The sequence below is a fragment of the Ischnura elegans genome, chromosome X (genome assembly GCF_921293095.1).
Source record: "Ischnura elegans chromosome X, ioIscEleg1.1, whole genome shotgun sequence".
Lineage (NCBI taxonomy): Eukaryota > Metazoa > Arthropoda > Insecta > Odonata > Coenagrionidae > Ischnura > Ischnura elegans.
This window is the reverse complement of record NC_060259.1, coordinates 92,588,711-92,614,262: the sequence shown is the minus strand read 5'-3', so window position 1 is coordinate 92,614,262 and position 25,552 is coordinate 92,588,711. Positions and strand designations below refer to the sequence as shown.

General features: G+C 40.2%; 1 protein-coding gene across 1 annotated transcript in view; it reads left to right on the top strand.

Annotated features, from left to right (window-relative positions):
• The first annotated feature begins 5,143 nt into the window (after nt 1-5,143).
• The window catches only part of LOC124170924 (ribonucleoprotein PTB-binding 1-like), an 83,535-nt gene continuing 63,126 nt past the window's right edge, over nt 5,144-25,552 (top strand). The window contains exon 1 of the mRNA XM_046549984.1: nt 5,144-5,479. Within this exon, the coding sequence (XP_046405940.1) occupies nt 5,231-5,479 (249 nt within the window). The 5' untranslated portion in view covers nt 5,144-5,230. The remainder of the gene's footprint in view (nt 5,480-25,552) is intronic.

The window sequence follows — 25,552 nt, the reverse complement described above, 5'->3', positions numbered from 1 at the left end:
TTCTTAGTTTGGGACAGGATTGCCTGGATTGACAAAAGGCTGTGGGAACTGTGTTAGCATTAGGGCAGAGTTCGTGGATCTTCGGCCGGTGCTTAGATCGTGCCGGGCTTCCATCAATTCGTCTTGGGTGCGTTATTCCAAAGAGACGTCTGAACGGGTTACTCGTAGGATTTTTGAGTACTGTAGCTATTTTTTGGACTAGAGGGTTGGTCATTTAACGGGATCATAAATTATTTAACTAAACGTAGCCTCCAAGGAAATCAGCATTTTAAAGTGTTCGCAAGAAAGTAAGCTTAGGAGCGGTAACGGTGGAAAATAGCGTCAATATTCCCAAAACGCGTTCGCCAGTGAAAGAAAACATACCAAATATAATCAGCGCTACCAGTAAATTTCCCCCACCTAATTCACAAGTCAACACTGAAATTACTTTTTACGGAATGAAGGCTTGGTTTTTTTTACTTCAATAAAATGCATTGTTGATAGAATGATGCCATGTGACCTAGAAAAATGAAGACTGTTCATGGATTCGTCAAAGACAAGCCTTAAAGAGATACTGTTGGCTAATGGGAATGAGTTAGATTCTGTCCTGTCAGTATACTCTGCTGTTATGAAGGAGACGTACGGAAATATCAGCCGAATCCTTGAAAATATTAATTATCGTGATTATAATCGGCAAATTTGCGCTGATCTGAAATTTGCCGCTCTACTCACGGGACTGCAATCAGGCTTCTCGAAATACTACTGCTTCCTTTGTGAATACGACAGCCGCGCCCGGAAAAAACATTACATCTTACGGAATTGGCCTCTGCGAGAAAGCTTCACTCAAGGTTGTAAAAATGTCGCTCATGTTTCCATGGTTCAGGCAGAAAATATTCACTTGCCACCATTGCACATCAAACTAGGACAGATGATACACTTTGTGAAAGCAATCGACAAGACAGGAGCTGAATATCAATTTTTAACTTAATTGTCTCGTCTCAGTGAGGCTAAAACCAAGAAAAGAATGTTCGTGGGCCCCCAGATTAGGAAAATTTTCCAAGATTCGACATTTGTGAAATACCTGAATCATAAAGAAAATCGAGCTTGGCTTGGATTCTGAAACGTGTGTTAGAACGTTTTGGGTAACAAAAAAGTGATGATTATGTCATGTCGAGGAATTGCTGTCAGCGTATGAGGCCATGGGGTGTAACATTTCACTAAAAATTATTTTCCTTCATTCACACCTGGACCTTTTCATAGAAAATTTAGGAACAGTTTCAGATTAACACTGGGAACGGTTCCATGAAGACATCGCCAAATTTGAGAGCAGGTATTCAGGGAAGTGGAATGCGGTATGTTGCCATATTAAGCCTACTGCTGGTTATTGCATGAGGAACTTTTACCTCAGAGTATAAATGAAATCAAATACCAAATTAAGGTACTCATGTTGTTAATCGTCCTTCACATTTTTTATTTTACTCATTGTTGATGCGCGTGTGGTATTGAGGGCGCCAGCGTGGCAGCTTACCTTCTGAACTGCTGACATACATTTTCATTATTTTTTCTATGCCGTGTTCTTAAATATTTTATTATTGCTGATTTAAGCTGTTGATATATTTTTCCATTATTCTGGGATACTTGGGGTAGTAGAGCAATGATGAAATATGAAGAAAGTAAGTGAAAAAATTGCGAAAAAACGAAAGGCTGATCATTTTTCATGTTTTTTAAATAATTTACGGAAAGTAATCCCCCCAAAACTACCTCCTTACCATAGATGATCATGTTTTAGAACTTTTCACTTCTCAAAAATCCAATATGAAATATAAATGCAAATATAATCATTTTCATTCCTCCAAATCATTGCAAAGTGATAAAAATAAGAGGGGGCTTCCCCCCGAAAAAAGTGGGTGATGGAGGAAAACGGATGGCATATTCGGATTAAGGAGGTCATTTAACATAAGAATTTGCAGGAATGGAATCAGGGCTCGAAAAAATTATTTTTTGCCGTCCAGTGACATAGAGTTGAACTAGGTACAACATTACAGACCAATCCCTCATCGACAGAAGCTGACGAAGAAAATGTTGAACTCACATTTTATGAATGAATTTCAGTAAGGTGCCGCCTATTGACATTGGTGCGCACGGAATAGAAAATATATTGAAATCGCCCCGTCCAAATAAATCACCTGGTCCAGACAAAATCCCTTCTCGCGTATATAGAGGACTAGCCTCAGAAATTGCCCCCTTCTTGCGGTTATTATTCAGTAAATCCATCAAGCAACACGAAGCACCTAATGACTGGAAAATCGCTAATGTAATGCCAATATTCAAAAGTGGAGACAAGGAAAATCCATCTAATTACAGACCGATATCTTTAACGTCCATCTCATGCACAGTCCTTGAACACATCGTAGTCAGCTCAGTAATGAACACCTAGACGCGCAAAACTTGTTAATGAGAACTTAACATGGATTCAGGAAAAGTAGATCATAAGAAATCCAGTTAGAGCTTTTCGTCCACGATATTTTAGTCTCCGGAGAAGACAATATTCCAGTAGACGCGATTTTTCTTGATTTCAAAAAAGCATTTGATAAAGTACCCCACGGAAAGTTAATAATAAAACTGAAATCTTACGGCCTAGATGAAGATGTCTTTTCCCGGATTAGAGAACTTTTGAGCGACCACGTGCAAAGAGTAGTATTAGACGGTACAGTCTCCAACGAGGTTAGAGTCACTTCTGGCGTCCCTCAGAGTGGTGTCATAGAACCACTTTGATCCCTTCTTTATAAAAACGACATTGGTGAAATGGTACGCAGTCAGCTACGATTATTTGCGGACGACGCGGTAGTTTACCGTGAAATACGATCCAGTAAAAATGGGTGTGAATTAACGAACGACCTTGCTGCTATCCATGTGTAGTGCGATGCATTGCAGTTGGAATGAAATTTGAAAAAATGCGTAGTAATGAATTTTTTGAAAAAAAATAACTAAAAATAATAAAATAAGAAGATCATTCGTGGAATAAACATATTCGAGAAATAACCGGTCAAGCTAATCGTAAAATGGGTTTTGTTAAAAGAATATTAGGAAAGTGCGACGACAAAGTGAGAGAAATTAGCTACTTTTCCCTCGTTAGACCACATTTGGAATACGCTGCCAGTGTTTGGGACCCTCATGAAAAAGGCTTAATAACAGAGTTAGAAAGCGTGCAAAGAAGAGCTGCCAGGTACGTGAAAGGTCGTTAAGATAGCCTTGTTAGTGTAACTAACCTCTTAGATTAACTCGGATGGGAACCTCTGTGAGACCGTAGATTGAAAAATAGAATAAACCTTTTAGATAAATTCAAGAGCAGTGTCTGTTTTAACGAAGTTAGCCATATCTTACGGACGCCAAGATACTACGGAAGATCAGATCATACAAATAAAATAAGACAGAGAGACTGTAGAGCAGGTAGATTCAGTATGTTTTTTTTTCTTCGATCAATAAGAGATTATAACGGCAGCGTTAGAACTCATAAATAGATTAGATGACTTTTAGTGTAGCCTACTAACTTATGCATACTGTATAGCATGTTTCTCAATTTTATTTTTATTTATAACAGCATATGGTATTACAATTTGTTAATATTCGTGACGTTTTTTGGACATTTTGGTGTGCATGTGGGAGTCCAATTGCATGCTGCATGCTGGTGATTAATCCCTGATTAATCCCCCCTGCCAAACACCCTGGAGGTGGCTCGCAGGGTATTTTGTAGATGTAGATGAAATCAACTGAGAGAACTCGACCGGCAGGTCAAAATGTAACTTGCTTCATAACACATGATGAACGAGTGCATCATCCCTGATACCATAAATATTAAATTCTCTTTCACGTCTGGCTGAGTTTAACGCCGTCCACTCGGTTAAAATTTTGGGAGAATTTCTCAATTTCAATTGCCTCGCGAATAACTGGTGATAAAATCTTTCTTGGGCTAATACTTGCGTTTGTCGATTGAAATATTATGTCCTTCTTCAGAGAATGCATACTCAGCTACGAACGACTTCTCCGTGTCTTGAAGTAATACATCCCGTTTATGTTCATTTAATCGGGAAGCTACGGAAGTCTGCCCTAAGTAAGATTTTCCGCACGGGTATGGGATTTTGTAAACGCCTTCCACGTTTCAAGTTTCGTCTGGGTAGTTACAAGTTCAGCATGAAATCATTTTCAGATTTCCGTGAATATTACTCCGCCAGCTCTTGAGGTACATTCTCCTTACCCATAACATTTGTATGGATTTTGAAAGTATCTAAATACCGATAAGAACTAATTACTGTTTCACCACCGTTCACGCGTTTGAAATGTGCACGAAACCTTGAGTTTTCTCTATTCAGAGCCTTCTTTCTGTATGCGTGTGGTAAATTTGATACCATGTTTCATAGTCTATTCTTCTATATATTCTATATAATATATTTCTTCAAGAGTAACATACCTTTTTTTCTAAAGGCTCAATATTCATCAAAGGATTATTGACGCCGATGACGTACCAGTAAACAAATATTCTGCGCAAAAGGAATTTGTTGTGATTTGAATTATTGAGAATATAATGCCGCTCTAGTTTTTCAACTCAGATTTAAAAAAATTATATCAAGTAAATATTAGAGCATAGGGCTTAATGAAGCAATGACTTGACGTGAAGGAGGGCCGAAATCGTGACCGCAACGACTCAATTTTAACGATTAGAAATAAATGAACTATTAGGCATTTTAGCTACTTATTTCAAGATAAGGTCATTTCCGTAGTTTAATAATTCATAGTACTCACCGAAAAGGGTCTTTTCATGAGATTATCGCCGATCAATCGTTTTGATTTCATTCTCCATGCATGCGTGCCCCGATTCTGAATTTCGGCCATATTATAACGCTTATCTCAATTAAATAACGAATAAGACTAATTTTTCATTTAAATAATTAGATATGTACTGAAAACTTCCGCAAAATACCTTCTTTGATGGTTTGAAATGTTGCACTTCTCATTTTCAACCGTGTCGCATTCGGAAGGCATTTCAAATCGGTAGCGAAGTCGCGGAGTGAAGCTAGCTGTAATAGTTCGGCGACTCGCCACAGGCGCCGCGGTCAGCGCTATCGTCAATCATGTGTGCTTTATTTCTCGGCACTCGGCGCTGGGCATGAGGTCGGGAAGGTTGAGTGGAAAGAAAGTACTTCAATTTCGTTTTATTCATTGTGCTCTTTAGTTGTTACTGTTTTTGTACACAATGGCGGCTGGTTCAACTGAAACTTTTGCGTCCCCTGCCGCTGGCATTGCGTGCTTCAATGATGATTTATTGAAATCGTCTCCGGACAAATTCTGGACTGGAGAGGTAGTGGCAACTGCGTCCACTGGAGGTTTTTGGGAGGACGATCCGGAAGAAAACGTCAAGAGGAGAGTGAACGAATTGAAGAGGAAATTTCATCAGGGTCGCACACTAATAATAAAGCATTTGCCGAGAGATGCTACCGAAGACGTGAGTGATCAGCTTCATGATTATTTGTTTTGAATGCCTTAGTTGTGTATGTTGATTCATCGACCGCCAGGGTTTATTATTTACATTGACGGACGTGGGATTCCCGATTCCTCCCAAGTTATTTTGGCTGACAGTCAGTGAACTTAAAGGGAAACCCGATAAGAGACTCCCTTGTTTATACTGATTGTGAGATGAGTTCTTGCTGTTGTTTACCGATGAAAACAATTGAAATGACATGCTCGCTTGTTTGCACGACCGATCGGTTGCTCAGGACGACGGGTGAAGTTCAAAGTGTGAAGGGACTTAGTGCACCTTACTTCAGGGTTTGACGAGTATTTAAGAATATGAAATTCGAGCTCCAGGTTGTTTATTTTTTGTTGATTCTATTGGTAAGAATGGATGCTTGACGCATATAACGTAGTAAACAATGCGTTCTACGCTGTTTTATTTTTGTTTTCATAGTGTATTGAGAATTTTGTGATGATCCCCTTACGATTAACTGATGCCTAATTACTTATTTGACAAAATATTTTTTCGTAGAGGTGCTCTAAACTTCGACATGTTTGTTGCCTGCCGCAGCAAACGATGATGGCTTTGCTGTCAATATTTTTTATTGCGGTATGCGATAATATTAAAAAATATTTTGCGCCTAACCCAGTGTGGTAATCAGTGCAAACGAATGATGCCATAAAATCTTCTGAAAATATTTGTCAGAATTATTTTTGGTGCTGAAGCAATTGAAGTTAGCTTGTTGTGTGAACTCTACGTAAGCAATAATATTTATCTTCTCATCACTTCGTTTGAATTTACGGGAGATCTTAGCTTCACGTGTAAATAGAATCTCCTTGGTTTGATTAATCATTTTTACCGTCATAATCAAGTACTCTTCATGTTCACGTTGCCGGAGATAGCTACAAGTGTGTGGCGTTATTCTTTATATCTATTCGTTTATTTGTTTGATACGCAATCCCTACCCCTTCAGGTCGTAAGTTTTATGCATTTGAACGTTCGGCTGACTGTTGAAGTATTCTATCTTTTCCTTTGCAGGAATCAATACGGTTTATTAACATGGCATGTATGTCAATTATGATTTGAGAATTTACAGAGCTTAAGGCGCTTTACGCCTCAATTTTATCATCAAATTCTCCGTAGCACACATCTCGTTTAATGAAAGCGATTATTGTGGGTTAATACCTGTTTTTCCAATTATATTGTGATTTCGGGCATGTTTAATGGGCGTTATTTAAATATAATCTGTTTATTCTCCCAGCCAATTACCAGTATTTCGGTATTTTCTAAGGGTATCCTATTTTTATCATTATCACTGGTCAACAATCCTAAGATTTGATTAACTCGGCGCTCTTCTTTTCCGCCAGCAAATCTTTTCACTTTTACGTATTTATTCTCTTTCATTCTTCTTTACCCGTACATTTCCATTTTTCTACTTTTTTATTTTGTACATATACCAACGTATTAGGTAGTTATAGCGGTCGATAATCATGCATGTATTTTTCCTTTTATCTTTGATAGTATTTCTTGTCTAAAAGGTTGGAAAGACGATTTTTTTCGCGACGAACTAACTTCTGGTCAACGAAGTGGGCTTGCTAAATGAGCAATTATCGTTGTTTGTTTGTATCATATATTTCTCCGTTTCCATGCTGAAAAAATCTTATTTTCATTATATATTTTATCAGTGGATGATTAAGTTGAGTGTGAAGCAAATAGTAAATTTTCTACTCGCTGTGGTGAAATTTTTTCCAGCGACTTTAGAAATGATTAGCTGACGAGAATTTTTGCGATGAGATATCCGTAGTTTAGTGACGGACGATGTGCCGAGAAGGAAGTTTACGCAGCGCGCCGCTGTATCAAACAGCCAATCGAGTGACTTCTATGCGAAAATGTATAGAATACGCTCTCATATTTATTTGGACTCGCTATATTTTGTTCTAATTCCACGAATTTTTTTATTTAAAATTGAACTTGGCGTATAATTGTTTTCGGCTAATATTCTTTTTGATCAGTAATCAAACCTAGGATGTAGAAATGTTGTCTTGATGGCAGCTTAAAGGCAGTAATTGTTAAACACTCGATTGAGAAAAAGGTACAGCTTTGTTGTTCAGTTTTTTCACCTTGTCAACCAGGCCTTAATGTTATATTCCATTATTTGGCTCTTAGGAGCTGTCGTTTTTTTTAGTAAAAGGATTAATGGCTTTCGAGTGAAAATCTTCGTCAGTGTCAGGAGAGTCAAGTGTTTTTCCTTCGAATTTTTTCTTGGTTTTTTTACACGCTTTTTCGTAACTTGCTTCGTTTTTCTGTTTCATCAGTGTAATCTTTTACTTGATTTTGGACACATCCTATTTTCGGTTGAGCTTGAAGTTTTGCACTTTTTCTTACTTTTAATGACAATACAATATTCAATAATAAGAAATTTTAATTTTTTCTATTTACTAAACGTAACGAATAAATTTCCATGTGGGAAAATAGTTTTAAATTTTCTCAATAGATGGCGTTAGTGTTTATTACAACTTTTTATACAGAACATTGCCGGAGGAAATGATTCCATCCCCAGTGCATTCTTTTTTTTTCAAATTATAACTTTTTTGCATTCCACTCAGTTATTAGTTTTAATAAAATGAAAAAGAACATGATTTTTCCACGAACAGAGTAAAATGCTCCAAAAAGTAAAAAATGAGCTTTTCATCATTCGAAGACTATAGCGTGTGTGCTGATTAGGTTTAGGTATGAATATTGCGTGCCAATCCTAGGCACATGTCAGGCTCCTCTACCCTCATTTCTAACGAACTTAATCAGCACCAACACTTTATTCTCTGTGTGGTAGAATGCTAATTTTTTACTTTTTAGTGATTCTTATATTGTTCAGGATGAAAGCGTGTTTTTCATCTATTTTATTTTGTTTTCATTCAGTATTTTGTTTCTGTTTCTAATTATCTAACCTTGGTGTTTGTAGGCATTTCATGGAGTTAATATGTCCAGCGTTCCTGAAAAAATTAGGTTGCGATATTTTGCCGGATCGCATTTTTACTGCGTTTTTCCAATTTTTCCCTTCGCAAGACGCCTTAGCACATTCAGCAGCGTCTCAAAGCACAGTGTGCCCTGAAATGCCTCGAGTGAAGCGACCTTTAGTTCCTCAAGTGCAAGGTCTTCGAGGAAATGAGATGCCCGTGGATTCGTGTGCTGTTTCTCGCAAGAGTAGAAACGGGTGCTCGATATCGTGCATTAGAATAGTATCAAGTGCCGTGCTGAACTTGGCTCTAAGAGGCAGTTCTTTCCCTGGAGACTTGGCTTCAAGACTTGCCACTCGGTGCATTTTCTTTGTAATCGCGCTCTCCAGGTGCTATCTTCGCGCCCGATGAAATTCTTAGGGATATACTTGGCGACCATGAACTCATTTTTCCTAGTTTACGGGATCGATTTGTATTGATTTTACTGCTCTGCTGGAGGTGTGCCCGACAATTCGTCGTCCATATCATTCTTCGTTATCAAGGTAAATATTTTTATTAATGGAGTGGTATTTACCTTGGTGAGAAGGAAACAGATAAACCTCGAAATTTCTCGGCGTTATTATAGCCCATATATTTTTTTTGTTAATTTAGCTGTATGGCAAGTTATTTCACGTATATTTTGCCCTTTACTCAATAAACACGAATAATTTTCAAGCGATGGAAAATAATTTCTAATTTTCGATAGTATCTATCATACTTCGTATTGGTCTCAAACTTAGGGAATTTTGATAGTACAATCGTAGAAAGAATTTCCGTAAAAGCATGGCCAATGAGGCATAAGATGATGTCCTATAAAAGTAGGGTAGTGAGGGGCAAGATTCCTCCTCCGAAATATTTCTCTAAATGCCGGGATGATGCCACTTTTAGACAATCAGTTTCATTAACGTGACCGAATATAGCAGAGGGGTGCTTTCAGTGAAAGACAACGAACGACAGACCAGGATGAGTGTTTCTTATTTTTCATTTTTACGCGACTTTTGTCCATATTGTAGGACCGCGTAATTCTTATCTGTGCTTTGGGTGTTTATTTAACGTCTGTTTTTGTTAAGCAATCCTTAATATGCATTCTTTGCCTCGAAAATGCATGCGGTATCTGGCTTGCAGCTCACCTTCTAGTTTTCTTTTGAGTTATTAGGTGTAGCAAGTGCCGTTTGGGCAAGAGTCCTGAGGCTAGTGTCCGCATGAGGACTCGTACCCCGCGGGCGCTGACTCCAGCCCAAATTATTTTCATTGATTTATATATATCGTGGTAGTTTCTGTAATAAATATCACATGAACTTTGTTGATAATAGGTGAGGATAGGGTAATAGGATAATAATGGAGAATCCATACATTCTATAGCAGCTGGTATTGTCTCTGCTGGTATTGATGAATTGTCTCAGCGTAAATATTGGGTAATTTCATAATTTTCGGTGCGTTTTATTGCATAATACAGCCGCATGTCTCTCGTGGGAGCGTTAGACCACATCCAAAAGTAGTGCATGCGCATAAGCGGCGTAAAACTCAAAGCAAAACTATGAAATTCTTATGAGTTCCCCCTACACCCAGAAACTATACATGAACATATCTAAAAATAAGGTTTAGGGTTGCGATGCTAAGCGGCGGTTGGTGGACTGTAAATTGGACATTAACTTCACCGGAAAAACTGATTATCACTGTGGAGTTTGTGGAAAATTGTGCTCATATCCGCCAATTGTTGATTGGATAGTGTGTAATGAATGTAAAACATAGAGGAAAGAACCTTGCATTACATGTAATGGAAAGGGAAAGTCCATATGCGAAAACTGTGATTACGACTCTTGCCCCATAAGGAGAGGACACTTGCCCCAATGAGAGGCAAGATTGCTATTTTTTCTCGTACATTTTGATGAATAACGGCAGTTATTTTTTTCTGCAGAAATGGAAGATTAGTATTGTAGAGTATTTAACTGCGAGCAAAATGTGTACAAATATAAATTATTGTTTGAATCTTAATGCATAATTTTTATAACTGTTTGTTAGGTGCGTACTCCTGCCCCTCATTCCCCTAAGTATATTTCTCGGTTTTTCGGCCCTTTGGGGTTAGTACAGGTCTTTTAATGATGCAAATATATTTTTTACTATTTACTAACTTGTCCTAACGATAATACAAAAAGTCTGTTCAACATGTATTAATGCCCTTGGTACTTCCTTAGTGATTGGCATTCAAGCCACTGCATGCGGGCTTCAACTGACCTATCCCTGTAATCCATGGTTTACTTCGCAGAACACGTAAATAAACCCGCCGATAAGGGTGCATGAGGAGCGTGGTAGCCTACTGTGTACTGATAGCCTTCGTGGGTACTAATCCAAGGTTCTTGGGTCAAGCCTTTGGAAAGCCCCTGCGTACATCCTCCAGGGCAGGTGGCCGTATGGAGAAAGGGGTCGGGATCGTTGGTCATTGGTTGGTGAAGGAAACTACCCTACATGGAACCCTTTCTCACCGCCATGTCCCGCGAGACGGGAAACTTGCAGGGAGAGAGGGAGTATTTGGGTGGCATGTTGTGTGTGCGCTTCGGGGCAAACAAGTGAGCCGCTAACGTGCTCCCCCTCCCACTCCGCCCCCCTTGAAGTGCTCCTCTTGAGGCGCAAATCGCCAATGGTGTGCGCTCGCTCAGCGTCGATAAAACATCGAGAGATGATCGTGTTATGATCGTGTTGGGCCAAGTTTGTGGGCTGCGGGGAGAGGTGTACTCAGTCGGATCCCCCCGAAACTCTTGCACCCCCGAGTCACGGATTAATGCTTCATCTACACCCCTCGAAATGTCCTCACTGGCGGGAAGAGGAGTGCAGCATCCACCTGCGTGTTCAACTGATCAAAAGCGAATGGTGTGCGATGTCTGGACTAACATTCATTGCATCGGTTGAGGGGACGACGAATTCCTGTGCCAATCCGTTGACAAAATATCCGTCTTAGTTTATCCTCCCCGTCTGACTTGGACAGATTCTACACGAGTTTAAGATGATGTTCCTTATGCCATTCTGAAGTTTGTCTGTTTTTAATTAGCGCAGCAATCTGGGCTTAGCACGAGTCTCCGAGTCTTGAGCGGCTCCCTACCTAATCCGTGGATAAGCTATGTGACTATTTGTTTTCTTATGTTCTGTTTACTGCTCTGCTGGGGTAGTGTTTTCACTGGAGAATTAAGAGGAGGGATGTAAACCTATGTTGGTGTCAGGAAGGAGTTACTTCGAGAATGGATGCTTTGATTTAAGGAAGTTCAGTACTTCAGTTGCTGATATTTGTGATTTAAAAGTAGGAGTGGTTTGTAGTTTTCCTGATGCATGAGGTCTACGAATTGAATTTCACGCCAAAGTAAAGTGATTATCGCTTAGCGAAGTGATTATAACATTTGAAATTACTCCATTTGCCACATTACTCACCGAAAATATGTTGAAAAGTTAAAGAAGAAGTTGATCTCTAATCCATGGAAACACCCAAAAATTCGCATCTGCGCTTAGAGCATGCACAGGAGGATTTGTCAGCATGGCAAATGGGATATGTTGATTACAATTTCTCAGCGAGGGGAAGAAGTGGCTGAGCCTAGGGTCATATTAATTCTTTATGGGAAACATAGGCCATGATTGGCCACGAAACCCAGGGAATCTCTAGCGTATAGTATTAGAAGTAGGAAGGATAGGCAACCTCAACTTCCAGTGCACTCAACATGGCCTATTATATAAAGTCAATGGAATGACCTGCATTTGACAAGCCTACCTTTTGGTAGCTGAATGAGATATTATCATTTTTGGAGTAAATGACATTCTTTCTCTTTCGAAGAGATTCAACTTGTTCCCTTCGCTAAGAAATCGAACTCAACATATCCCATTTGCCATACCCACTTGTCTGGTACCTGATCTGATCTGTGTGCCCCCGCCGTCCACGAAGCTGTCTTTCCTTGCTCACCCCTGCATCGCTCTCCTCATTCCGAGCCTAATCAAGAGCTCAACGGAGCAAAATGAGATGAATTTGGAGCTCTTTTCTCGCTGTGGTTTTCACATGCCCTCTCTTGCCGTCCAGTTACTCATCAACTCCTTGAAGTTCGCTTAAGTTTTCCATCCTTAAACACTTTTCTTAAGTATCGACTTGACTAGTTCGTACCTCATGCTAATGAAATTATGAATTGGAATGGAACGTAAAGAAAGTTTTTCTGCCGAAAGAACTATACTGCTATTATCTAAATGCTATAGCCGTCTAAAAGTTGTTGCAATGAGGCAGAAAAAATACTCTGGAAAAAGTATGATGGGAGAAAGCTGTTTGTCAGCAGAGAGTAAGCTGCTAGGCCTGATGATAATAGTTTGGAGCACTGGCGCTATTTGTTTCATTTCCTCACTATTTCGCCGTGTGTTTAAAAGGCGCGCTATCAAATCCCGTGGAACGTATGTCTCTCGCAGTAAGTCTTTTACCTCCATGAAATTCTCCTTTAAAACTGACGATGTCATCTGGAAATTTTCAAGCAATGTACAATGTGACATTGTTTTATTTTACATTTTCCTGTTTCTCGCGGGTGTAAATTTTACATCTGAGAAATACTCGGGTAAAATTATCGAAATAGGGATAAGAAGAAATGTTAGCAAGTGTTTATTCCGCCTTCTCTGAGGATTTCGAGATGGTAAAAAAAGGTGTCAACGAGTGATTTGTAGCAATGATTTGTGGACATTCGGTGCGGGAGAGAGGCGTCCAGCTGCCTCGAGTAACGCGTCGGGAGCAGTTATTGCTACTCATTCTCATCAAATAATGTGACGACTTAATCAATAAAAAATGACTATCTCAGCACTGCTATGTCAGTCATTTCTAAAGCAAATCCATGCAAGGTTAGAACTATGGACAAAGAAACTTGCTATGTGTCGTTCTAGCGAGTGACGCCACTAATTCTACTAATTGAGACACCGTTGCTATCCTTATTGGTACGAGAGAGTAATCTGAAATTTCTTCCCCCGCGTTTCAAGAATCAATAATAAATTTAATTGTAGAGGGTACTTGGAAAACTTTTCTTTCGCTCGTAACTTCGGGAATAAATAACTACATCTGTAGTAAAACAAAAAAAGGTAGCGAACCGAGATAGTAAGACGCGGAAGTGAGAAAATCAATGCGGCAACAGAGAGCGTGCCATGTTAAAATGAAAAAAGTCAGCACGGATTTATCCGCTAATGATCGCGAGTTAATAATTTAAAAATAAAGGTTGTCTAAAGCTGCCACGAAGGAAGCCTTCAGGAAGGCATTCGCGAATTTTAAAAGAAAAACACTAGGAGAGCAGTTACGGGATACCCCAAAAGGATTTTGGTCTTATGTTAGGGAAGTTCAAGTTAAAAGACACTCTACACAGGATTTTCCACTTCCATTTTCGTGACTCGCAGGGTATTATGGAGATGTAGATGAGGCATGATGACAATGACATTTAAAATTTCTCTATTTTGTTGTTTATTTCTTTTATTTTCTTCTCATGATGAAGTCTACCATAGTACGACGATACATGAAGGATATTTTAACGTAGTCTGAGAAAATATCTTCTTCGAATTTAGTAAGTAAATTTATCCTACACTTCGATCTGCGCCCCTGTAAGGATTCCCATCCTAACTCTCATGACATGCTGGAAATACTGCATTTTTAGTCGTAACATCTCATCATGAATCTGGCCGCCCTGCGCTGTTCTCGATTGATTTCAGCTATCAGTCTTATTTCATTAGGGTCCCATACGCTAGCAGAATATTCTAGTTGAGGCCTCACTAGAGTCAGGTAGCTCTAGAGTCAGGTATCTCTTTCACCTTTTTAGGGCATTTATCGAGAATTAATTATCGCAAATCCCAGTTTACGGTTAGCTTTGGCGCATACTTCGCGTATGTGTTTACCCTACGAAAGATTCCGAGTAATGGTGGCCCCTAAGTATTTCACGAATTCGGCATTTGATAGTCGAATCCCGTTTGCGGTGTAGCGTCTTCTTGAAGATGTATCCTTTTCCCAAAAATTCATCGCCATACACCTTTCAGGACATTATTCTAACTCTCATGTATTGCGCTATTCATTTTTGGCAGCGAAGTCCTTTTCTAATGCTAATCTATTAATGGTTTGGTTAGTTATGTCTAATATATGCCTATACCAGTTAACAAACTACTTTTTTCACAAAAGATCAAGAATTTTTCTGACTATAGGTACCAGAAATGTATAACTACTATCTACATGTATAATTAAGATGCGAGAAATGACATATTGCCGTTGGCGTAGTAGCAATATTCGACGTTTGGACGGTCGCGGTCAAGAATGTAGGGTTAGGGGTACATCTAAATCTACATCTACATAATACCCTGCGAGCCACCTCTAGGGTGTTTGGCAGGGGGTGATCAATCACCAGCATGCAGCATGCAATTGGACTCCCACATGCACACCACACCGTCCAAAAACGTCACGTATACTAACAAATTATACTACTATATACTGTTAGAAATAATAATGAAATTAAGAAACATGCATTAAGTTTTACTTAGGTTAGTTGGCTACACTACAAGTCGTGCAATCTATTTATGAGTTCTATTTCTGCCGTTATAATCTCTTATTGACCGTGGAAGAAAAGACATTCTGAATCTGTCTGTTCTACAATCTATCTCTCTTATTTTATTTATATGATCTGATCTTCCGTAGTATGTTGGCGTCCGTAAGATATGGCTAACTTCGTTAGAAAAGACACTGCTCTTGAATTTATCTAAAAGGTTTATTCTATTTTTCAATCTACGGTCCGGCAGAGATATTCATTCTTATTCTATTCCGAGAGAGCCCATTAATGTGCGGAATCTATCTACATCTACATAATACCCTGCGAGCCACCTCTAGGGTGTTTGGCAGGGGGTGATCAATCACCAGCATGCAGCATGCATTTGGACTCCCACATGCACACCACACCGTCCAAAAAACGTCCCGTATAATAACAAACTATACTACTATATGCTGTTAGAAATAAAATATAGAATAGAAATTCAGAAACATGCATTAAGTTTTACGTAGGTTAGTAGGCTACACTACAAGTCATGCAATCTATTTACGAGTTCTGTTGCTGCCGTTATAATCTCTTATTGATCGTGGAAAAAATGACATTCGGAATCTGTCTGTTCTACAATCTATCTCTCTTATTTTATTTATATGATCTGATTTTCCGTAGTACGTTGGCGTCCGCAAGATATGGTTAACTTCGTCAGAAAAGACACTGCTCTTGAATTTATCTAAAAGGTTTAGTCTATTTTTCAATCTACGGTCCGACAGAGATTCCCATCCGAGTTTATCTAAGAGGTCAGTTACACTAACAAGACTATCGTAACGACCTTTCACATACCTGGCAGCTCTTCTTTGCACGCGTTCTAACTCTGTTATTAAGCCTTTTTCATGAGGGTCCCAAACACTGGCAGCGTATTCCAAATGTGGTCTAACGAGGGAAAAGTAGCTAATTTCTCTCACTTTGTCGTCGCACTTTCCTAATATTCTTTTAACAAAACCCATTTTACGATTAGCTTGACCGGTTATTTCTCGAATATGTTTATTCCACGATAGATCATTATTGAGTCTAACGCCTAGATATTTCACGGATTCAACTGCATTTAATTGGGTGCCTCGAATGATATAGTTACGCTGTAGGGAGTTATTCTTCTTCCAGGACAATTGTTATCTAGGCTGCTTCGGGCACTTTGCGGAAAACGGGTGTTATTATCTACCGAGTAAGGTAAAATGTGCGGATGTGTTCAGCTACCCACGACAAGTAGTAAAGAACTGTGATGGTCGCTATCCATTGCTCCATAATGATCAAAAATCGGAAAAAAGCGGGTCTTTCCTCAATCGATCTGAATCGGTAACAGCTCTCGGACAAAATAGTCCCTTCTTTGACTTATCACTGTTCTATCGCTCTATTAACTATTGTGAAGGATGTGTAATCCAGCTTGCGAGGCAACTACTCAGTAATGGAGTTATGTTCCGGTGGAGTGTCAAGGGGCTGGCGTAAGCGATGACGCACAGGATGCGCACGGAAGGTCAAGGGACTCAGGCGAGTGAGGACGTGAAAGAACTGTAAAAACTGGTCTCTGTGGGGAGGTTTTTCAACGGCTGGTGGCCGCACGAGTATCGGTAGGAACGGATAATAGGAGCCTTTGTCTTGCGTGCTTGACATCCCTCAAAAGCACCGTTATTATAACACAAAATATGTGGTACATGTCAGCGACATAATTGTTCATTTATCCACAAGTCCTTGCCCGAGTCCCTAAGAATTAATTTCCTTGGAGTGCAAAATTCAGAGTTCCCTTGTGGCACATCCAGAGTGTTTATTTTTCCTGCGGTTTACTTTTATTGAATTCTTAATGTACACTTTGAAACTTTGATAGTAGAGGCATCTATGATGTATAGTAAATTTTCCTGGAGGTGAAATAAAGTGACTAAGTTTTACAATAATTTATTTTTAAAGGTAAATGAATACGGCTTAATAAAAAGGTAAAATTGTAGGGAGACGTTGCTTTTGACATATCTTGAAGGAAAAAAGTTAAATTCCATGAGAAGACATTAACATTCTCTCATTGAAGTAGAAAAAAATATTATTTGACAGATAAGGCAAGTTAAACAAAATTTTCAGCCTGGTTTTTACCTAATGCATCCTTAGTGACCCAAATTTGAAGTAATTATGCTATTCATGCAGTTTTGCGGAATATAACCTGGAGTTGCGAGTTTGTTAAGAGTAGTGAACCTGTTCTCCACCGTTGCTATCTCTCGTCATCGTTTTTCGATCTTCCTAATATTGGTGTCACGCAATTCTCCACTCTTTTTCTCCAACCTTTCCGTTTTATTGTACATATTTCTTTTCCTTATTATCCTTAAGAAGACGCATAACTCCAGCTCGACAGGTCTTTTTTGTGACGTATTTCTTCTTTTAAACTTACATTATCAACTCGAAATTTTCAGGGAATATATGACAAGAGCCTTCTTAACCTGTATCAATGCCTCGAAATTGAAATTCGTCCCCGGGTATTTTCTCGGAGAGAGTGACGCGTCCTCGTAAACACTTGATCTGCGGATCTCACCCGAGGTCTTCCTCAACCGTTCTTCCCGGCCGCCGCTCCTCGTCGTGCCTCACGATGCGGCACATGAGTTTCATGGACTGTGGCCACGAGATGAAGGCGGTAAGAAGCCTGATTGGCGATTCGTTCTCTTGAATCGGTTTCGTAAAACGACCGCAGGGCGGCGGCAGGTAGTCAAGCTTTTAGTCTCGCGCGATGTGCTATCGAATGAATTCAATCGATTAGGTCATCTCAAAAATAAATTTTTGTTAACGGCCATAATTATTGTTCAAAATTATATTTCATTTCCCTGTGAAATTCGGATCACTTTACCATCAACGCTGCGGGTGGTAACCTTTGTAGATTCATTGAAAAGCACGTCGGATTCGAAAATTCTCTATCATAATCTTCGTTGCGTACTCCTTTGCCTTATTATCTTCCCTCTCACGATTATTACTGATTCTTTAGTCGGCCATGTACAGGTGCTCTCTCCCACTTTTATATATGTTCACAAAATTTTTACTGGCGTCATTGAAGGATAGAGCGAGCGAATTTCATGGAGAATAAGCTATAATCAAGGCGTAATTTATTTTAGCCATGTCATTACTCATACCTGTATTCTATTCCTTGCGAGTGCAATTACTATGTGGCAAACATTGTCAATATAGTGGAATGCTCCGCCTTCCTCGCTGCGGACACTTTTAAAAGTGATGAGGAAGGGCGGCAAAAGGGCGTCCTCTGCCACGTGCTGCCTTCCGTCATTAACGAGGCCCGCGCCACGGGCATCGCTCTTGTTCCAGCAATGCGAGGGGCCACCTCCTCGGCCATTTCTCTGGGCGCAGGGGTCGCTGACCCGCCGGCAAGGCCAAGGGCGATTGCGAGCCCAGCCACTGGTCACTGCCCTCCGCCTCACCATTCCCACGCCACGGCGATACAGAAAAAGTGCTATTCCGTCCGCATCACGTCCTCTCTGGGAGCTCGCATCGGCCCAAATTGTGGAGCTATATGATGCCCTGCCTATTCTTGGGTCCGTGGAGCAATGGCATAAACTTGATATTTTGCTGTCCGAGGCGCAGCTTCGTACAATTGACTTATGGTTTGGATTGAAAATCAATAACTAAGTCCACTAACATGTATCTTCAGTACTCAGGTTTCAATGTAGCATGTCATCATCGAGTTCAAATCGTGTCGGTAAAACCATGCCATACTCATGTGTTTTGTACGTTATGATGAAGTCCCTCGTGGAAATCTATACATTCATTCGGAGATACGTTATTATTAGATTTCAACAACAATAAATCCTACGTGTTGCACGGAATCGTGAATTTTGAATCGCAACAATGTAGCGAGCGAGGTCGAAGAGTTCTCCCCCCCCTCCCCCATTTATTCGATTTTCGGTATAGCTCCCGCAGTATGAGCTTTACTCCCGTATTGATACTCCCTCTTGTTGCTAATAATTCTACGCGACAAAAATGTTGTTGCTGCGTGGCCGTGATGCGTGAGTGTGGATTATGTTCGCAGTTTTTGCCATCAAAGGTCGTGTGCAGGGTGAAAAGTTAGTTTGCTTAAGCAATCGGCTCGAATTTTGCCGATGTTGACTCGCAAAATATTGAAGTATGCTAATTTTGGGTGGCGGGAGAGAATCAGAAATATTTTCATTTAGTTTCTCCGTGCGTTTGTTTTAGTACTCTCGCTTTAGTGCTCTCGCTGCACGCTTGCCGTCCTTCTATGATATTTATTCAATTCTCATGCCTTGCTCGCCATTGAATGCGTGCCAGATTGTACCTGAGGTTTGAATACGTTCATGAAGTGTGAGATTTTATTGCGGGTGCGACCGCAGTGGCAGGCTATAGCCTCTGAATTTATTCAATCGGAAGGTTGCGAGGAGTCTGACTGCCTTTTGCGGCTGGTGATTTTGTCATGGCATAACCTGTCAATACCAGAGAAGAGCTGCCAGGTTCGTTAGAAGTCGTTACGAATGTCTTGTTTGTGTTACTGACCTCTTGGATAAACTCCGATGGGTCTGATCGTAGAATGAAAGATCGTAGAAACTCAATGAGGTCTATTTTTCTCACAGGACTCAATTATTATGTAAATTCAAGAGCAGCGTATGTTGCGATGAAGGTAGCCACATCTTACGAACGCCAACATACTACTAATACATCAGATCATGTAAATAAAATAAGAGAGACTGTGGTAGAGATGGATTCAGAATGTCGTTTTTCCGAGTGTTCGTACTTGCTATTTATTCCAAGTATGTATTTATTTTAGTTGCTTTCAACTTCATTATTTAGAAAAAGGACGGGAATTAGACTTCAGGAATTGTATCAGACGTGAGAATCTGTGGTCATTGTCTCTCTCCATCCGTTTTCTAAGTCAGTGTTATAAAATCCTTTTAGTATTTCATTCCAGCCAGCAGCTGCTATTCTAGCTCATGTTACCACGTTTTAATTATTGCTGTGTAGTTTATCACCTACCCGAAGAGTACATTAGTATGTTTAGTTTTTATATTAGAGTACATTAGTATTGCATACACAATTAGTACCATTATTCAACAACGGTGAAATATGTGTGACAGGTTTATTTCAGACTTAAAGAGACGGAGATATTTCTCCGAATTTTGCGTAATAGGCTGGATTATAGTGAAAATAGGGAGGAAATAGTATGCTCGCCTTTTTAAGACTGGCTCTTCACGAATATCGGCCTGAATGCTCAATGGAAATTTTCACCCCCAGAAGGAATGCACCAAATCGTATGTTTATCGTCCAGTTACTTGATCGTCGAACTCCATCGAACAAATGCCTTCGCGGAATCTTTTTCGCCTATAAAATGGAGTCTTACTCCAGAATTTATTTGAAGTTCTTATTCCCTTATGCTTTAAAACATATTTTATAAGAAACGTTGAAGCGCGAAAACATGACCTATCGGTACGCTTGTTTATTTGTTTCTTCGGAGCTGTAAATAGAATGTCTTGTATGGAACTGCTTTTTATGCGCGCACATGGACGTGTTCGATTCTTTTTTTGGTCGCTCACGCGAGGGGTGCAGCGCGAGCGCCACTCCGCCTCCCCCTCATTCAGTTTTCTTGCTTTTCTTCATCATCTGGCGAGCAGATAATCCGCGATCAATCCCTTGGGAAGCCGTCTCCACCATGCCGTCTCATCCCACAACTTAGGGTATGCAACCACGCTCTGGGAGTCTTTTTTTTAATGCCTCGCAGACACTCAGGAACTCACATCGATGCGTTTTCACCATTCAGCACGTGTCCTCAAGTAGCCCTACCTCCTTATATAGTTCGTTCGCGCAAGAATATATCACAGGGAAGATATAGGCCTTATTAATTCCAGAAAAATACGTGGGAATAGTTAGCGGCGAGTATTTGATTTGTACGGGTCCCGCGTCCGTCCGCTCGGGAAGGGCCAGGCTCCACCCCTTTCATCAGCGTGATCAGTGATCCTCTAGCACTAGCCTCCACTGCTCGCCTCGAGCAACACAGAGACACTCGCCTTTTCTAGTTTTTCATCTCGTCACCTACTCCGCGAGCTATTCCCGGCGAAAAATCGACATATTGAACCCTTTGTCTGTGAGTTGATGACGTGGCGAGCCCCTGCTCTTCCTAATGCACCGCCCACAGTGGGCTGAAATCGATAAAAGCTAGCCGAAAATTGTAGTAGTATTAAGTACTTAAATATCAATTACATTTTTGGTATTTGTGTATTGCAGATAAGTAATGAAATTTATTTTGGATTATGCATTCCACAGTATTGTTTAGAAGGCCAATAAAACTACTAAAAATAGGAAAAGGTGATGCGGAAGGCATATTTTCCAGGGAAAAGTCGAAAATTTTCAACTGGAATCTTAGTGTATTATTAACAATGTAATGCTATTAAATATTAACTATGAAATAGCTGCGCATGTGGTAAATAATGAATATATATTGATATTAGGTCTTTAAACTTTAAATGTTGGTCATTGTAGCGTAATAATGTAAAAAATACCATTAAGAAATATTTTTTTGCTAAATGCTTAAACTCTGAGGCGTGCCGCTTCAATTTCTATTTTGAGTCATGAGATGTAGACGTCTCATATTCCAAAATATTTTCTTCTTACATCAGAAGATTTTTCCCTTGGCAATCGTAGACACTTTTCTGGCATGTTTTTCACGTTATCTTCTCATATCCTTGAGCCATGGTTCGAACGCCTCAGCGGAAAGCTGTCCTATAGGAAGGAGTGCATCTTTCACAATATCAACTTCATGTATTAAAACTTTGTGAATAGATGGTGGTATGTGATACCATGGGTATAGGTTTACGTAGAGTTTAGCTGTTTTTAGGTATTAAGCTGAAAAAACTGTACCATATACTTGAAGTTCAGTGGATGCAGCTCTCAAAATTACTGAGAAGCGGGTGATTAGGTCGTCCGGAATTCCTAGGATATAATTTAAAACTATGTTAGGATTGTCGATTAATAATTATTTACTAAATCGAAGAAATTTGAGAGATATTTTTACACAGAGACAGGAAGTGTTTTTGGCTATTTAAACCGAATTTTATTAAACTTCATAAAATTACTATTCACTCTGGAGCACTCATCCCACTTTCGAAAATATTGATGAAAAGACACTTTTCGAATGGAGGCCGTAAGGAAATTTTTTTTCCTCGCCTCCTTTCAATAAACGTTTTTGTGCAAAAACTCTAATATAAATGATTTCATCTGCTTCGTGGAATCTATATGCCGAGACCATACTATGTCAATCTTGGCGAGTCACGTTCGCTGTATCCAGAACTGGGCAACACGGTGATGTCCTTCGGCACAAACTTCGACAAGGAATACTAAAGGGAGACTGATGATTAGCATTCGGCTGGAAATGTGTGAGCCAATCGCTTAGACGGCATACTTTGGGGTAGCCCAATTTGTAGAATGGCAAAAGTTTCACTTCATCATGGTAAAACAACAAATCTGGGTGCATAAAGGGTAAGTCGCCGAGGACAAAGGGCTTGCGGGGGGCGCGTTAAGTCTATTGCTTTTCGAACGTGGCTTCCGCGCAAAGACCCGATGGTAAAGTCAGAAAAGGGCACATACAGTAAAGGCACCACAAATAATAAGTAATTGAGTTCATTTCACTCGAGATTTAGGTGGAATCCAGTCTCCTAAACGGACTGCTACGCATATCATGCTCCTCCGTGACGGTGGGGTAAAGTCCTCGCCAATCAATCAAGAGTTTGCGGGTTCGAGTCCCGCGTGGGTGAGTTTCCCATATCCGGGGCATGGTTGTTCGTTACGTGCAATTGTTAAACTTGTTTAATATTCCGATATATAATGGCTTATGAGAGCTGTATTATGTGGTTTGGGAATATAATAAAAATGAAGTAAAATAAAGTCCCCGAGAGCCTACTCCGTGTATTGCGGGTCACGGGGCGCGAGAACCTTCTGAAATCATTTTGATTTACCGCAAAATATCGGAGGTGGTCTAATTGGGGCAGGATTTTTCTTTTGTGAATTAAAGTTGACACTTTTTGTAATGTGGTGTAAAACACTTTGTAAAGCAAAGTGAAAAACACAAAGTTTTTCTCTACCCTAGGTATGTTAAAAATTCGTGAAAGATAGGGCATTTTAATTGTTTAATAAAAAGTAGTTAAACTATGAATAAAATAAAAAAATTCACTACAAGGGGTACTAAAATTGTTCATTTTTACCATTGCTCGCTTTTAACTTAGGCATTTTAAAGAAAAACGATATTGCTGCAAAATACTTCAGTCAATGTTCTCAAAAAATAGGGAAAACATTTAGATATATTTTATATCAAATTCATAGACGTCTCCTGCTCTTAAAAAAGACTGAGAAATGAAACTTACTCAACAATGTGTTCACTGATTTTCTAAAATTAGGAAATGTAATCTTTTTTTTTCCTAAATCAAAAATGGAAAAAATTATTTTCTGCCAGATTTTTTCGATTTTAGTCGACTGTTCGTCCCTCGCTAGGGCCGTTTTCGTGTACATACACTCTAGTGTTCTGATCGATTTTTCTTAGTGACGGGTTCATAATGAACGAGTTAATGTACCGAAACTCTAATCGCGTAATCAACTCATGATAATGAGCTTACTTTTTCGTGACTTTTTCATTTGAAGTTATATGAGAATGGCTAAAAAAGGAAGAGCCAATAGGCATTTGTCTTCGGACTTAATCGCTTTAGCCAATTTGTTGGTCAGACTTCACTATTCCAGGGAACGGCTGAATGAGAAAGAACAACCCTACCTCCCCCGTTATGTGTTAATAATTCAAAACTGTGAAACATTTGGTTGTTCTGCGGACCGTGAGCATTGCTTCGGGACTGGTGGTTTGTCGTCCTCTCCTTTTAGATCGCGAATCTCACGGCTATTTTTTCCTGTTCTTGTATGGAGATTCCCTGAGTTATTCCTTAAGGTCACCCTAGGTTACGCTCCGTGAAGATACTGTTAGATACTAGAAAAACCGTTGTCTACATGATGGTAAAGAAAGATTTCGTGCTTTCCCGGCGAATAGACTTACATTAGTGAAGAGTTCTCTGGATCGCCACCGGGTCAGGAACCCCATAGCTGCCGACGTTTCGATGTCCGACTCGGTCATCGTCCTCAGGGCTGTGATGGTAGTTCATTTCTTGGTGGATGACTGACATTTTTCTGCGTCGTTAGTTTCGACTGGTTTTCTGGCTTCAGTTTGCTGGTTCCCATAAGAACATTTAGTTCTTTAGCCTTAGATGCCAGTATCGTGGCTCAAATGGTGCGCTCTGGCCGCTGTTCTCTCAATAATGGTAATGAGCTGCACATTGGCACCGCTTTTGGGTATGACAGTGGCCTGAGCAATGCCGGATTCTCTTCCTCGGAAGCATGAGTCAAAAACCTTTCCGAGTCCGCGCGCCGCATTTTCAAACCAACAAACTTTTGGGACGAATAGCTATCAGTATTAGCGAGTGATATTTTAGCACATAAGTAATTAATGTACTCATTTTAGGCTAGTATTACTTCTCTAAAGTGTTTAAAATCATTCAAAACTGTGAAACAGTTGATTGTAATACGGGCCGCGTGCATTGCTTCTAGGCTCGTGGTTTTCCGTCCTCTGCTTTTGGATTTCGAGTCTATCTGCTATTTTTTCCTTTTCATTTATGAAGACTCCGAGTGATAGCTTTCCACAAGCCTAGGAAATGAGAGCTCTATCTACATTTGTCTTGCCCCCTCGCTCGTTTTCGCATAGCATTTTCGCTTCATGTTCACAATGTTAACCACTCCTGTTACATTGGAATTCGAGAATTCCCCCTCCCTCCCTCCATTCCCCCTCTCATCATTACCCTTCCCTCCATTCCCAATCCCTACATTCCCCCAACCTCCATTCCCAATCCCTACATTCCCCCTCCTCCATTCCCAATTCCTCCATTCCCAATCCCTACATTCCCCCTCCCCCATTCCCAATCCCTACATTCCCCCTCCCCCATTCCCCCTCCCCAATTCCCAATCCCTACACTACATTCCCTCCCTCCATTCCCCCTCCCTCCAATCCCCCTCCCTCCATTGCCCCTCTCATCATTACCCCTCCCTCCACTACTGCTTTCTGAATTGGCGAGGTTCATTGGTATACATGCTCGAGTTCACCGTGCTAGGGTGGTGCTGCCCCGCGCCCCCTCCCCTCGGCATAACGTGCGCGCTTCGTCGTCCGCCACTTGGCGACCGCCTGCTGCTCCTTCTTGAGGTGTCACGACGCCTCCCGTCCACCTAAAAAGCAAGCCCGCCGCCTAGGATGACAATTAACTTTAGGACATCCTTCCGGCGGGACCCGGGCGCTTACTTTGTTGGAGTTCAATCTCGATGAAATGAAACAGCATGATAAATACTCCCTCCATCAGCTTGTAATAATAATAATGAATTCTGTCATTACAAATGTTGTTTGTCACAGGTTGGTGTCCTCCCACTCTAATATTTGATGGGTTGAATGCAGAAATTAGTGACTCCATGTTTTAGCATAAATATAAATTTAACAT